This window comes from Microplitis demolitor, chromosome 1 (assembly GCF_026212275.2).
Source record: "Microplitis demolitor isolate Queensland-Clemson2020A chromosome 1, iyMicDemo2.1a, whole genome shotgun sequence".
NCBI lineage: Eukaryota > Metazoa > Arthropoda > Insecta > Hymenoptera > Braconidae > Microplitis > Microplitis demolitor.
Window position 1 is genome coordinate 6,901,603 of NC_068545.1, and position 13,398 is coordinate 6,915,000.

General features: G+C 29.5%; 1 protein-coding gene and 1 non-coding gene across 2 annotated transcripts in view; one reads left to right on the plus strand and one right to left on the minus strand.

The window, feature by feature from the left end:
- Nucleotides 1-11: 11 nt before the first annotated feature.
- Nucleotides 12-7,327, minus strand: LOC103568519 (probable ATP-dependent RNA helicase DHX34). The gene is made up of 2 exons (XM_008545419.3): nt 6,006-7,327; nt 12-3,690 (listed from the first exon to the last, which is right to left on the minus strand). Exons 1-2 carry the CDS (start codon nt 7,225-7,227, stop codon nt 1,358-1,360), a joined length of 3,555 nt encoding a protein of 1,184 aa, XP_008543641.1. The 5' UTR covers nt 7,228-7,327; the 3' UTR covers nt 12-1,357.
- Nucleotides 7,328-13,223: 5,896 nt separating this feature from the next.
- The window catches only part of LOC128668944 (small subunit ribosomal RNA), a 1,910-nt gene continuing 1,735 nt past the window's right edge, over nt 13,224-13,398 (plus strand). Inside the window, exon 1 of the ribosomal RNA XR_008404501.1 lies at nt 13,224-13,398. This exon is cut by the window's right edge and continues 1,735 nt beyond it. This is a non-coding gene — a ribosomal RNA (small subunit ribosomal RNA).

Below are 13,398 nucleotides of genomic sequence, written 5' to 3' on the forward strand. Positions count from 1 at the left end.
TAAAATCTCCATGTTAATTATAATTAAAATTTAAAAATTTTGTACGTTAAAATTTAATTACTGAATTTTCTTTGAATCCTAATGGATAACAATTATATGTAATTTTTTTTTTTATCGATATCTCGATGAAATTGTAACTACGTTATCCTTTTTTCAAATAATGCTGTAGCTTCTCTTTAATTAATTAATAATATTTTAATACGGTTGTGACAGTTAAGTCACTGAATTTTTTAAAAAGTGGAAGACACTGTGTGAGAATACCCTTATGATTTCCCAAAACAGATACTGGGAGCCATAAGGGCATATAAGTATTTATTATTTTTAAAGGCATTCTCAGACAGTGTCCTTTACTTTATTAAAATATTCAATAATCGTAATGACCATATTAAAATTTTGATGATTAATTAAGAACAAGTTTAAGCAATAATTGAAAAAAGGGCAACGCAGTTACAATTTTCCCGAGACGTAGGTTTGAAAAAAAAATTATTCACAGTTGATATCAGTTAGGAGTTAAATGAAATTTGGAAAATTACTGTGAGTCATTTTTTTTTTTAAATTTATATCTCTTATTTATATTTATGCTTTGATGATTTTGAAATTAATTGATAAAATTTTAAAACTCTTATGACAGTTTAAGATCATTTAATATTTTTTAAAAGTGGGGGGTACTGACTGAGAATGCCCTTAATAAAAAACAAAAATTACAGCATTAATTGAAAAAAGGAAAACGTAATTGCAATTTCGCTGAGATATTGATTTAAAAAAAAAAAATTAATTACAGTTGATATCAGTTGAGAGTTAAGGACATTCTTAGACAGTGCCCCCCACTTTTTGAAAATATTCAATGACATTGAACTGTCATAATAGTATTAAACTTTTAATAATTAATTTCCAAAAAATTAAAGCATTAACTGAAAAAAGGACAACACAGTTACAATTTCACTGGGATATAGAATTAAAAAAAAAATCACTTGCAGTCGTTATCAATTAGGAGTTGAACAAAATTTGTTAAATGAATTTTAGCCTGCAAAATTTGAAAATTTAAATTATAAAATTGAGTTGAAGATTTTACTCAAATTTATTTTCTAAATTTCGTTTAACTCCTAATTGATATCAACTGTCAGTTTTTTTTTTTAATCTATGTCTCTGCGAAATTGTTACTGCGTTGCCCTTTTTTCATTTAATGCGTTAACTTTTTTTTTAATAATCAAAATTTTAATACGATAATTACAATTGAATGTCATTGAATATTTTAAATAAGTAGTGGACAATGCCTGAGAATGCCCTTAAACGAAATTTTAGCCTATAAAATTTATAATTTGTCCCTAGACACCTGCAATGAAAGTACATATATATCTTATTTATTTACATTACTGTGTTGTTTCTTATGTTTTAAAATTTCTATAGGTGTGAGATATAAAATTTTTTTACAATCAGGACAGTCGTAAGCTTTGCTATTGTGTTTTTTAACAACCGTCGATGTTTTGCTATCGATTATTTTCTCACTATTCTTTGATTGCTTACATAATTTTTGGTGTTGTAATTTCTCAATACTCGATAAAATTATTTCTATCTCACAATCAGGACACTTCCAAGGCATATCCAGCATTTCGACAGCTAATTTATCACTCCATTCATTTTCCATTAGACAATTATACGTAATATTATTTGTCAGCTTAACTCCACCTTTAGACGGATTTAAAACACACAGAAAATCATCTTGAAATGGATTAGGCTCGACTATTTTATCATTCTCACCTTCACCAACATAAAGTGTCTTCAAATCAGCAACTAATAATCTTTTAATCGTATACGGAACAGTTGTGTGCATAAATTCAATTATTTCACGTGACAATTCAATTTCAATTTTATGTGTATCATTTTCCATTTCTTCGCTATCTTCAGTCGTAACTGCAGATGATTTTTCTAATTTTTTTGCTAAGAGATAATCCCATTTTTGTCTAATTTTCGTGGCTCTTATCAGCAAATTTTGTCCACTATCTGGAGTTGGAAATTCAAGTAATAGCCAGCAATCGCAAATAATTATTGAAAAAATTGAATTTGTATCTATTTCTTGAGAAAAAAGTAATAAAGTTTGAGCTGCTGGCATTCTAAGTGTATTTACAAGATAAGGTTTTGTTGTTTCTAATAATGATACATAAGTAAGTAATTGATGCTTTGAACTCAATGGTAATTTTGATTTGAATCCCGGTATATTTACAATATCTGGTTCTTCTAGTTGCAATAATTGTGGATGATTGCCAAAAAAACTCATCGGATGAAGTGCAACAAACGGTTTAGCTTTTGTATGAAATAGTTGTTCATTAATTGACTTACAATAATTGAATTCATCAGCAATTGCAAACTGTGGATACAAACCACAGCATAAAATTAATTTCAATATCGTCAAATCTTTATAACTACAAGCCGTACTGGCATTTAATAAATTTTTAACTTGCGAATAATCATTTTTCATACGAAATTCAACATCTTTAATATCGATCCCATTATCATCATTATCATTATCATCATTATCTTCAAATTGTAAATCAAATTTATCAACTTTAAGTTGTTTACGTTTTCTCGGTGCTGTTTCTTTATAAGTTTTTTTTAATGATTTTAAAATTTTAATTTCTCTATGTCGCATTGTTCTTTCTGTACTAGACATTGATGATTTAAATTCATTTATATTCTTTAATAAATTACAATCACTCAATAAGTCTTTAAATTGAGAACGTAATTTAATCATTTCATAAAATCTTTGCTCTTCAAGGCCTCGTCTTTTACACCATTTACGACTACTATTACTATTATTTCTATCTCGTGACTCATGACTACTTTCCTGTTTTATTTCCAACCATTCACGGAATGTATTGAGTAGCGTAATCGGATCGCCATGATCAGATTCAAGTTTTTTTCTTGACGTTTCACATTCATTATCTTTATAAGCGCGATTAGTAAATGGATTTTGTGTACTTAGTGCTGCAGCAAGTGACAACACAGGTTCAACTTGATCAAATATTGATCCCATAATTAACATTTTGCCTATTGTAATATCAACCGGAAGTTTAGATAACGTCCTACCAATACAAGTTAGTTTTTCATTCTCCATAAGAGCGCCGTGTTCTTTTAATGACAAAATTGAATTTTCAATACTTTGTGAAGGTGGAGGTTCAATAAATGGAAATTTTCTTGCATCTGGTAGACCCATAGCTATCATTTGTAATAATAAAGAATCAAGCGGAACCCTTTGAATTTCTGGTGCTGAATATTTTTCCAATGCCGTATATTCTTCTTCGGAATAAATTCTGTAACAAACACCTGGACCAGTTCTACCAGCACGACCTTTGCGTTGTTCAGCACTTGCTTTACTTATCCAAAATTCTTTGAGTCGTTGCATTTTACAATTTGGATCATAACTCATTTCTTTAACTTTACCACTGTCGGCAACAAATCTAATACCGTCAATTGTGATCGATGTCTCGGCAATATTTGTTGATACTATACATTTACGTACACCTTCTGGAGGGTAATCAAATACTTTATCTTGCTCAGCAAGTGATAGACTGCTGTGTAGTGGTAAAATAATCCAATTATTTTTTTTTTTACTGTATTCTTTGGCAGCATCAACGACTGTTGTTATTTCACTCATACCACTGAGAAAAATTAACAAATCTCCTTTTTCAGAAGCTAAAAAAAAAAATTAATTTTAATTGTTAATAATTTATTATTATTATTTGTTTGATTATTTAAATGCTTAAGAAGGGGGGGGGGGTTCATCCGTTACTGCTACGATGTTTTATCAACAAGATAGTTAAGTTCCGTTGCCCAAGTAGATGGAGGGATCCGAGGATAACAGTCTTCTGCATCCGCGATTCCAGAAACTCAACTTGCGATAAACAAGTTGGGCTTTTAGTGTTGGAAATTCAGGTAGGACAATCGTGAACTAAATCAAATGAATTTATGTATTTATTAATGAAAATGAAAATTCTCTTTATTAAAAGGCGCGCTCTAGGATATGTCTTCTCTCTAAAGATATTTGCTTAAGACTACCTTATTCTTTTAATATTATTCAACACTGAGGTCTAACAACCTCTCCTTTTTTCATATAACAAAGATGTCTAAGTTCAAAATATATATGAGTGCAATATAAAAGAAAAAACACATTGCTTTGCGTTTACTTGAAACATGGGCCTAAATCTTTCATCGACCCAAGTACCTAAGGTCATAAAATTTGATCCATACTAGCTTTCTTTTTTTTTAAGTAAACATACACATTTCGAACTAAACACAAATAATAAATACTATGACTTAAACGTAACGTTATTCGAAATTATATTTTGAACAGAATATTTTACGAAAAGAAATATTTAATTAAAATATATTAGAATAAAGATTAATTTTTATACAAAGAATTCAACATCTAGCTAATGCAGATAAAAAAAGACTTTCATCCCTCTAAGGATACTGACAATGAGAACGACAAGCCTGACACGGTAGCCAGAGTAAAGTTTGCCACACGGAAAAAAATGAAGATACAAAATGTACGAATTTATATTATGCTGTCGACCAAACTTGAAACAAGAAGTTGATTCACCAAAAAATGATTATGCTGTACTACAATCCAGTCGCGTTATGAGTCTGTCGATTTGAATTTCTATTTAAGACATCTTCCCCTATGACTACGAAAATAATCATGTACACTCACACGCTTGTAAAGTAGGGGAAATGTGAGTTTCGGCATTTGACTGCTGATCAGAAATAGGGGTACAGGAATTATTAGAATTGCATTCACCTACTTCCCAGTAAACGGGTTCATAACGTGACTCGACTGTATAATCACTATTGTGAGCTTCTAAAAATTGTTTTTCGTTGCTATAATCCCTATATTAGACAAATAGTTTTTATTAGAATTTATCAGTAAGTTTTAATATATAATAATTTTTTTAGTACAGCATAATAATTTTTTGACAACTCAACTTCCTGTTTTAAGTTTCATCGACAGTATAATAAAAGTTCGTAGATTAAAATTTCATTTTCCTCCATGCAGTTTCAAACAAGAGATTCTTATATATCTGTTGTTTGTGCTCTTCCCTTTTTAAAAATATTGATTGAAAAGAATTAAAAATTATGAAATTCGAATTCTTTAAACTAAAAAAGCGTGGTCTCTTCACACAATAGGAAAAAAGAAAATTTCGCAAGAACAGTGGGTATATTATAAATTATTATGATTAACCTCATTATTATGTGCCATGAAGAAAAATTAATTGAAGCTTTTATTTTATTAATTTAAATAATTATTCGTTATTTAGGTTGATATTTTGCGATGAAAATAAAGATGTTTTCTAATTGCATGCGCAAGACCCTGATGAAGTATTTTGGAGACCAGACGTTACCGAATACAGGGACTTCGACGATTTTGAAGACCGAAAATTAATATTTATAGTCTTTTCCCAAAGGGCCCGACGTTTTTCATTTTTGGGAAAAGTGAAAGTTTCTTTTCCTTTATAAAAAGGAACACAACACTTACCCATATTCTGTATAATTTTTCAATTTTTTTGATATCGAATATATATGATAATAATGCGACACTTGTAGCTACTCCAAAACACATATGTAACTGAAAAATATACTGTATATTTATTATGATTTGACATTTATATTATTTATGGAAAATATCATATATCTGATTATAAATTTGAAAATTTCTTGGGTTTTTTTTTTCCTAAATCACTTTAGAACAAATTTTTTATGTCTTTTCATGTCTTTTCAATCAGTATTTTTAACCAGGGTTCTTTAACTGTCATGTTATACCTAGCAGGCGCGGCAAACTCAATGAAAATGTCACACGTGGTTTTATCAAAGAGCACAATATCTGGTTTGTTGTGGTGAATTTTTCGAGTTGTTGCAAATGCCAGGTTCCAATAAATACGACAACGATAATTCTCAATAATTTATGGATGTTGTTATTATTATTAATAAATACATGAATAATAAAAACTTACCTGGATATTTTTCATCAATCATCTGCATTATTTGAACATAAGGACTTGGATTAAATCGTTCACGTTTAGATTTAATATCCTCAATGCCAATGGGTCGGTATAATAATTTAATTGAATAAAGTCTTCCAGGTACTTGAATAACTCTAACATCTTCTTTAGAAAAATAATTACTAAATAATTCAATATTTATAGTTGCTGACATTAATACTAATTTTAAATCAGTACGTTGATGAATTAAACATTTCATAATTCCTAATAAAAAATCACCATGTAAATGACGCTCATGAACTTCGTCAAGTACCACAACATCATATTGGGTCAATCCAGTTTCTTCAGAAACTTGACGCAGTAATAAACCTTCAGTAATGAATAGAATTTTAGTATTTTTATTTTTTTGTTTTTCAAAACGTATTTGATAACCAACGTCACTTAAATTTTCCGTCAATGTTTCAAAAGCGACACGTTTTGCTAGTGATATACATGCGATTCGTCGTGGTTGTGTACATGCAATATTATTAAAACCAGATAAATATAAATATTGTGGTACTTGAGTTGATTTACCACATCCAGTATCACCAGCAATTATGACAACTCTTTCTTCTTTGACAGCATTTATTATTTCATCTTTATATTTAGCTACTGGTAAATTTTCTTGATTTTCTCGTAATTTTTTTAACTTTGTAAATTTTTCTTTTTGTTTGAAATTTAAATATAGTAATATAATATCTTTAAATTTAAGTAAACGATTGTTATTTAATTCTTTTACTATTGGTACTCGTGCAAATAATTCATCAAATTTAATATTTATTTTAATGTTAATACAGTGACTTTTATGATAGTGTGCAGGTACACCTAGTGAATTTAAATCTGTATTTACTAGATCTGTGCTGTTATTTTTTCCTAATTTGTTTTCAATCACCTCGTATTTTTTAACGAAACTCCAAAAATCTTCAATGTCTTGTACCAATTGATTGTGCGCAACAAACACTTTATTTAATTCATGCTTGTATTTAATAAATGAAAAAATATTATCATCTTCGTTATCTGATGGTATTTTAATATATTCTTCTTTAGTTTTTAATTTCTCTGGTTTATTGTCGTGTTTATTATTTTTATGACGCTTTTTTTCTGAATAACTTGACTGTTGATCTGTATCACTGGGATAACGTTTTCTTATATCACAATATTTATCATTATAATCACGATTTTTTGAACTGCTCATTTTAAATTTTTAAACTTCTTTATTTATTTTTTTTCATTGAGTGTAAGAGGTAAGTGAACAAAATTGTGTTTATATTTCGGTAAGAGTCAATTAACCTAAAGAACCGAGATCCTAAATAAAAAAGCTGGTTTATCATCGTGAGAGAACGGTGAAGAAGTTTGAATTTTACTAATAGATGGCGCGAAATGCTTTGAAATTATTTTAAAAAATCCTGATAGCAACCTTAACCACAAGTTAGCTTCAAGCTACCCTAATAGCCACTTTAGCTTGAAATTGACGGTAATTTGATGTTGGAATTAAACTAAAATCTGCTACCCGAATTTGCAGACAATTTCACAGCAAAAGTTAAAAATCAAAATTTACGGTTTATTTTTCTTCAATTTAAAGGTAAATTTTTACGAAAAAAAAACAGTCGGTAATGTTCATTCTCAGAAGGTAAGTAAATTTATATACAAATTGTCTACAATTTGAGGGTAAAAAACTACTTTAGAATTTTTCAAGTCATATTAACAATAAATTGATGTAAAACTTTGCCTGAAAATTAACGAAAAATTTTTTCTAGTCAACTTTTGAAGTGAATTTGCATTCTAGTTCGGGTAGTAAATTTACGTCAAATTGTACTTGTATTGAGTTTTCATCAGATGTCAACGTTACGAGGTGCTAGGAAGCTATTCTCGCTATTTTCAGAAGGATATTCGAGTATCCGTTGTGTGTGTGTGTGTGTGTGTGCGTGTGTGTGTGTGTAAACTCTTAATATCTTTTTAATGAACTGAACGATTAAAATGTTTGAGGTAGCAATCAAAAGAGTTTGTTGGCCGTCAGCTTTTCTGGAAATTTTAAATCGATCGATCAAATAGACTAAAATATGAAAGAAAAACTAAAAAAAAAATCGGTCTGTCAGTTGGCCAGCTCAAAAACTTCCCATTATTTTCGAGTTCCGTGAGCTCGAAAACATTGTTGTGAATACATTTTCGAGCACGAAAATACTTTTGTATGCCTTAGTTTTCGAAATAAAACGTTTTTTAACATTTTTTCTCAAACGATATCTCTCGAACGAATTAACCGATTGAGACGTTTAAGGTGGCAATCGACGCGTTTTATTGAGATCTACAATTGATCGGATTTCGAAATTGATTTATGCAGTCATTTTTGAGAAATTTCCAAAATACTAAAAAAAAAATTTTTTTTTTTTTAATTCTTTTGACAACGGTTTCTCTTGAAAAATGAACCGATTTTGATTGTTGAGGCGGAATTCGACGCGGCTTATGAAGTTTCTGAGCCTAGTTGATTTTGGAATTAATCCATTGAGCACATTATATTACAAGTTATCCACAAAAAACATTTTTGAAAAAAGTTTATTTTTGGAATAGCTCTGAACAAGCTCTACCGATCAAGCTCAATTTTTTTCAGCTTTTAAATATTGTCAAGCCGCGCCGAATGACGCCTTGACGATCAAAATCGGTTCATTCGTTTAAAAGTTATAGCCTTGCGGTTCCCATTTTTCCCCGTCCTGTTGCCGTCTGAAATTACACAAGTCATAGTGCCGTGGTCACATGAGGAATTTTCACGTTGACGCATGACCGTAAGGGTGAAGTGTGGACAGAGTCCCGAGGCTAGTCCTACACCCAAATTTATCGTTCAATGACTTCGATCCTAGATCAATTAGCGTTTAGACGTATTTTCTTTTATTATCAAATTGCGATAATTATTCTGCATTAATTAAGTTACAATATATTCTGTTAATAATCTAGAAATTCTACTTGAGATATTATTTTATTGTTTCGCATTAATTATTATAAATAAACTTAGTTTAAGTAAATTGAATATTACTGTACGTTATCAGCGGTATACTCGCATTATAAATAATATTAAAGTCAAATAATAAGTTCAGAGTGCTGTAATTACGTTGTACACGTAGATAATTAGTGAATCTCCAGCGGTATAAACCAAGACAAATTATTGTATTGTATTTTGCGGAGACGTTTATTGTATGTACTTGAACCTTATTATAATTGACAATGAACCTGTACTTTTCTATTAAATTCCCTTTACTCTGTCTATCACTGTTCATCCTATTTCTGTCCTATGTTACTGGTAAGAATTATTAAGTAGCTTATTAAAAGTATTATTGATTAAGTAAGAATTGATAATTCGATCAACAATAAGAAATCTATTGATAATTAATAAGCCGTGAGGTAAGTTAGTTAGTTTTACATACGTTGCCGTGTTTGAATAAGTGCGGGTCTTAGCTTTGCAAGAACCCCAGCCCACTGCTTTGTCCAAGTAAAATCAAATATTGTTAGGGGCCAGCCTAAGCCAGGGTTCAACCTGCGAATTTTGGTGGCTGCTGGTAACAATCGCAAAAAGAAAAAGCGATTTGTCTCAATACATACTTTCGGACATCATCTTGAAATTTGTGAGAATAGCTTCCTAGAACCTCAAAACGTCAAGATCTCTTAGAAATTCGATTTTCAGGAATCGGACTGAAACCAATAACGTCCCGAATTTTGGAAAATTTGCAATTTTCTTAGCGGGAAGTTAAAAATTTGTTTTTTGTATATTTCATATATCTTCAAGTCTATTTAACCAGTTGATGTGAAATTTACAGGAAAGTTGATGTCCAGCAAGCTCTGTTGATTGTCACCGAAACCATTCAAATCGAATAATTAGTTAAAAAGTTACAAAGAGCTTACACACACACACACACACACACACACACACACACACACACACACACACACACACACACACACACACACACACACACACACACACACACACACACACACACACACACACACACACACACACACACACACACACACACACACACACACACACACACACACACACACACACACACACACACACACACACACACACACACACACACACACACACACACACACACACATGCATGCATGCATACATCCGAAGTGTGGGCAGGCGCTCTGAAAATATAATCTAACCGTCATATACTGGCATCGGTCAGAATAGCTTTCTAGGACCTAGACACGCTGACATCTGATGAAATTTCGATTTTCGTAAATCGTAGTAAAAATATAAATTTCCCAAAAATTTTGAAAATTATCGATTTTCTAAGTGGGAAGTTGAAAATAAGAATCAAATTGACTTGTAAAATATAACAAAAAATAATGAGTATATTATAAATATAGTTGGAATGGTATGGAATAGGTCAGAGTAATTAAGAATAATCAAAAGGTAACGAAAAGAAGTAAAACCCTTTTGGATCATTATCCATTGTTTTTACTTAGTTGAGGCAATCCATGGATAATTGTGAGCATAAACTCAGGTAGGCATACTCCCGCCACTGACTCGTGAGTATAGAAGATGTTTGCAGTAGAATTTCCCTAATATAACAGATAACTATAAGAATATTTTCAATTTATTACAGTCGAATATCAGGCGCACATTACTTTTTTACATATCGATGAGGCACCAATATATTAACAAAACGATATGAAATTTATTTCGACGAAAAAATATCTACTTAAAATACTTAACACAAGTAACTACTAAAAGTAAATTACAAATAGTGGTAAAATAAGTCAACTAAATGACTTTTTAATTGGCATTAGACAAGAAAAACAATACAAAATTTATCTGCCTACGGAACCAACATTTGCAAGTCGTATTTATACGTAAAAAAGGTACTTTGAGACAAAAAAAAAATATGTCATATCCTTTTAAAAGACATTTTTAAGACATTTTAAAGTTGGCTCTGTGATACTTGGGTAGTATTTTAATTTTATAAAAATAGTAAAAATAATCATTATAATTAATTATAATATAATATTGAGTCAACATTTCATGTTTGATAATAGTCTATATTATTAAGAGAAAATTTTGTTCCCACCATATCTATATGATAGAATCAGCTAATTTTAATAACCCAAACGGATAAAAAAAAATTGTTGAATTTATGTTAACAAATAGTTACACTATAATAAATTATTGCCTTGAATTTAACAAAAAGTCAACAATTATTTTGGTGCCTCTTGGGGAATTTGGTATCGTTAGAGAGATCTTGATTTGAGGTTGTGCCTCGTCATAATTTGAACTCTTTTTTATTGTTAAGTATTGACATAAAGTGATTTATCTATATCAATTGAATTACATTTAAACTACACAGGAAAAAAAATGATCGTATTTATTTTCATTAAATAAATGAATATTTTAATTATTCTATCACTAAATATGACTGAACGTCACCGAGTATATAGCTATATTATTCGTATCGCGTTTTTAATTCCAACATGATATATTTTTATACTACCTTTGTTTTAGGAAGCTTCTCAAAGCCAAAAGAACGTACACAGAAAAAAAAGTATTCATTGACGCAAAAAATCTTTACTCACCTAAGAAAATTTTTACTTATCCCAAGAAATTTTTGACATTGTGAATTGAAAAGAAAAATTCATTTACAACTAGAAAAAATTAGTTAGTGCAAGAAATTATTTCTTGTCTAAAAAAATATTTTCTCGCCTCAAGAAAATTTTTGTATTTAATGCATAATATTTTTTGGTGCAAGTAAAAATTTTTTGCAGCTAGAAATCCTGTTCTTTGTGTATTTCATAAATTAAATATCAAAAGTACATTAGAATGAATTCCGTGAAGTAGCTGACAATGCTGGCATCTAATTATAGTTTGGTTATTAAGAGCAGTTGAATTTTGTCATTTATTCGTGAATATGTGAGATAAGTATAAGAAGAAGAAAAGAATACTATCAATAACTAAATGAATAAAAATAATGTACTATTATCTATTTTGGCAAATAAGTAAAATTGGGGTAAAAAAAAAAGAGAATGAAGTAATTTTGAAATAGTACTCATTTCAATAATAATTTAAATTGAAATATGACAGCTTGATTAAATAAAAATTTTTAGTACATAAAAGAATTTTTATTTGTTTGAACAAATAAAATTATAATATAGTTAAAAAATTATTTAAGTCAAAAGATTTTATTTGGTAAAGATTATTAGGATAATAGCGTTCAAAATATTTCAGCTTGGTTTATTATGTATTAAGCAATTGCCTTAGCCAACTGTGCTCAAAGCTTAGTTCAAGTACTATCATAGATTACAAAGTCATTCGAAGTTTTGTAAATATAATAATACTACATCAATGATAAGAAATGGTTATTTTATACAACCGATAATAATTTTTATTATTATTATTATTATATATTATACTATTTTAAAACTATTTTATTTTCCAGTAAAAAAAAAAAAAAAAAAAAAAAAAATAAAAAAAATAAAAAAAAAAATATTTTTATTAAAACAAAAAAAAAAAAAATAATAATAATAATATGTATATACATATGAATAAATAAATCAAGAATGTTATATTGAAAATAAAATACAAGTACCAACAAGTAATTTAGAAGCAGGGAGATAGCGTAGTATCTGCCATGCCTGGCGAAGCCCGCAGTTACCTTACCATAATAATTCTTTTTTACGCTGGCTCGTACTAGTATGAAAGAGTAGTCAGTTGAAGCGGCTCGAGTAAGAGTTGACAGATACTGACTACGGCAAGTTATATACTTTTAACGTAACACTACCACGGGTCGATGTCTATGACTGAATGACTCTTTATGTGGTAAATCGCTACGGCGTTTACATAATATTATGTATAACTTTAAAGAAGTATACAAATATGAAACTGAGTATTGACTTACTTTTTTCCGAGCAAGAATAAAATATCACGTTTACATATATAAAAACCAAGTCGCTTTGATAAAAATATCTAGCGAGAGTAAAATTATAAAAACAAGAGGATGTTTGAAAAACAAAATTATTATTCAATTTTCTGAATAAATAATGTAGATTCAAAAATTTTCAAGTGTTGTATGAAGCAAATGCTTACAAACAGCACCACTTTAACAACTGATAGGATTTTTTAAATACTATCATGTATGTATAAAGTGAAAAGAGGAGTTATTCTAATGTTTTAAAAAAATAAAACATATACGAAGCTCCCTGGTTGATCCTGCCAGTAGTCATATGCTTGTCTCAAAGATTAAGCCATGCATGTCTCAGTACATGCCGTATTAAGGTGAAACCGCGAATGGCTCATTAAATCAGTTATGGTTCCTTAGATCGTACCCACATTTACTTGGATAACTGTGGTAATTCTAGAGCTAATACATGC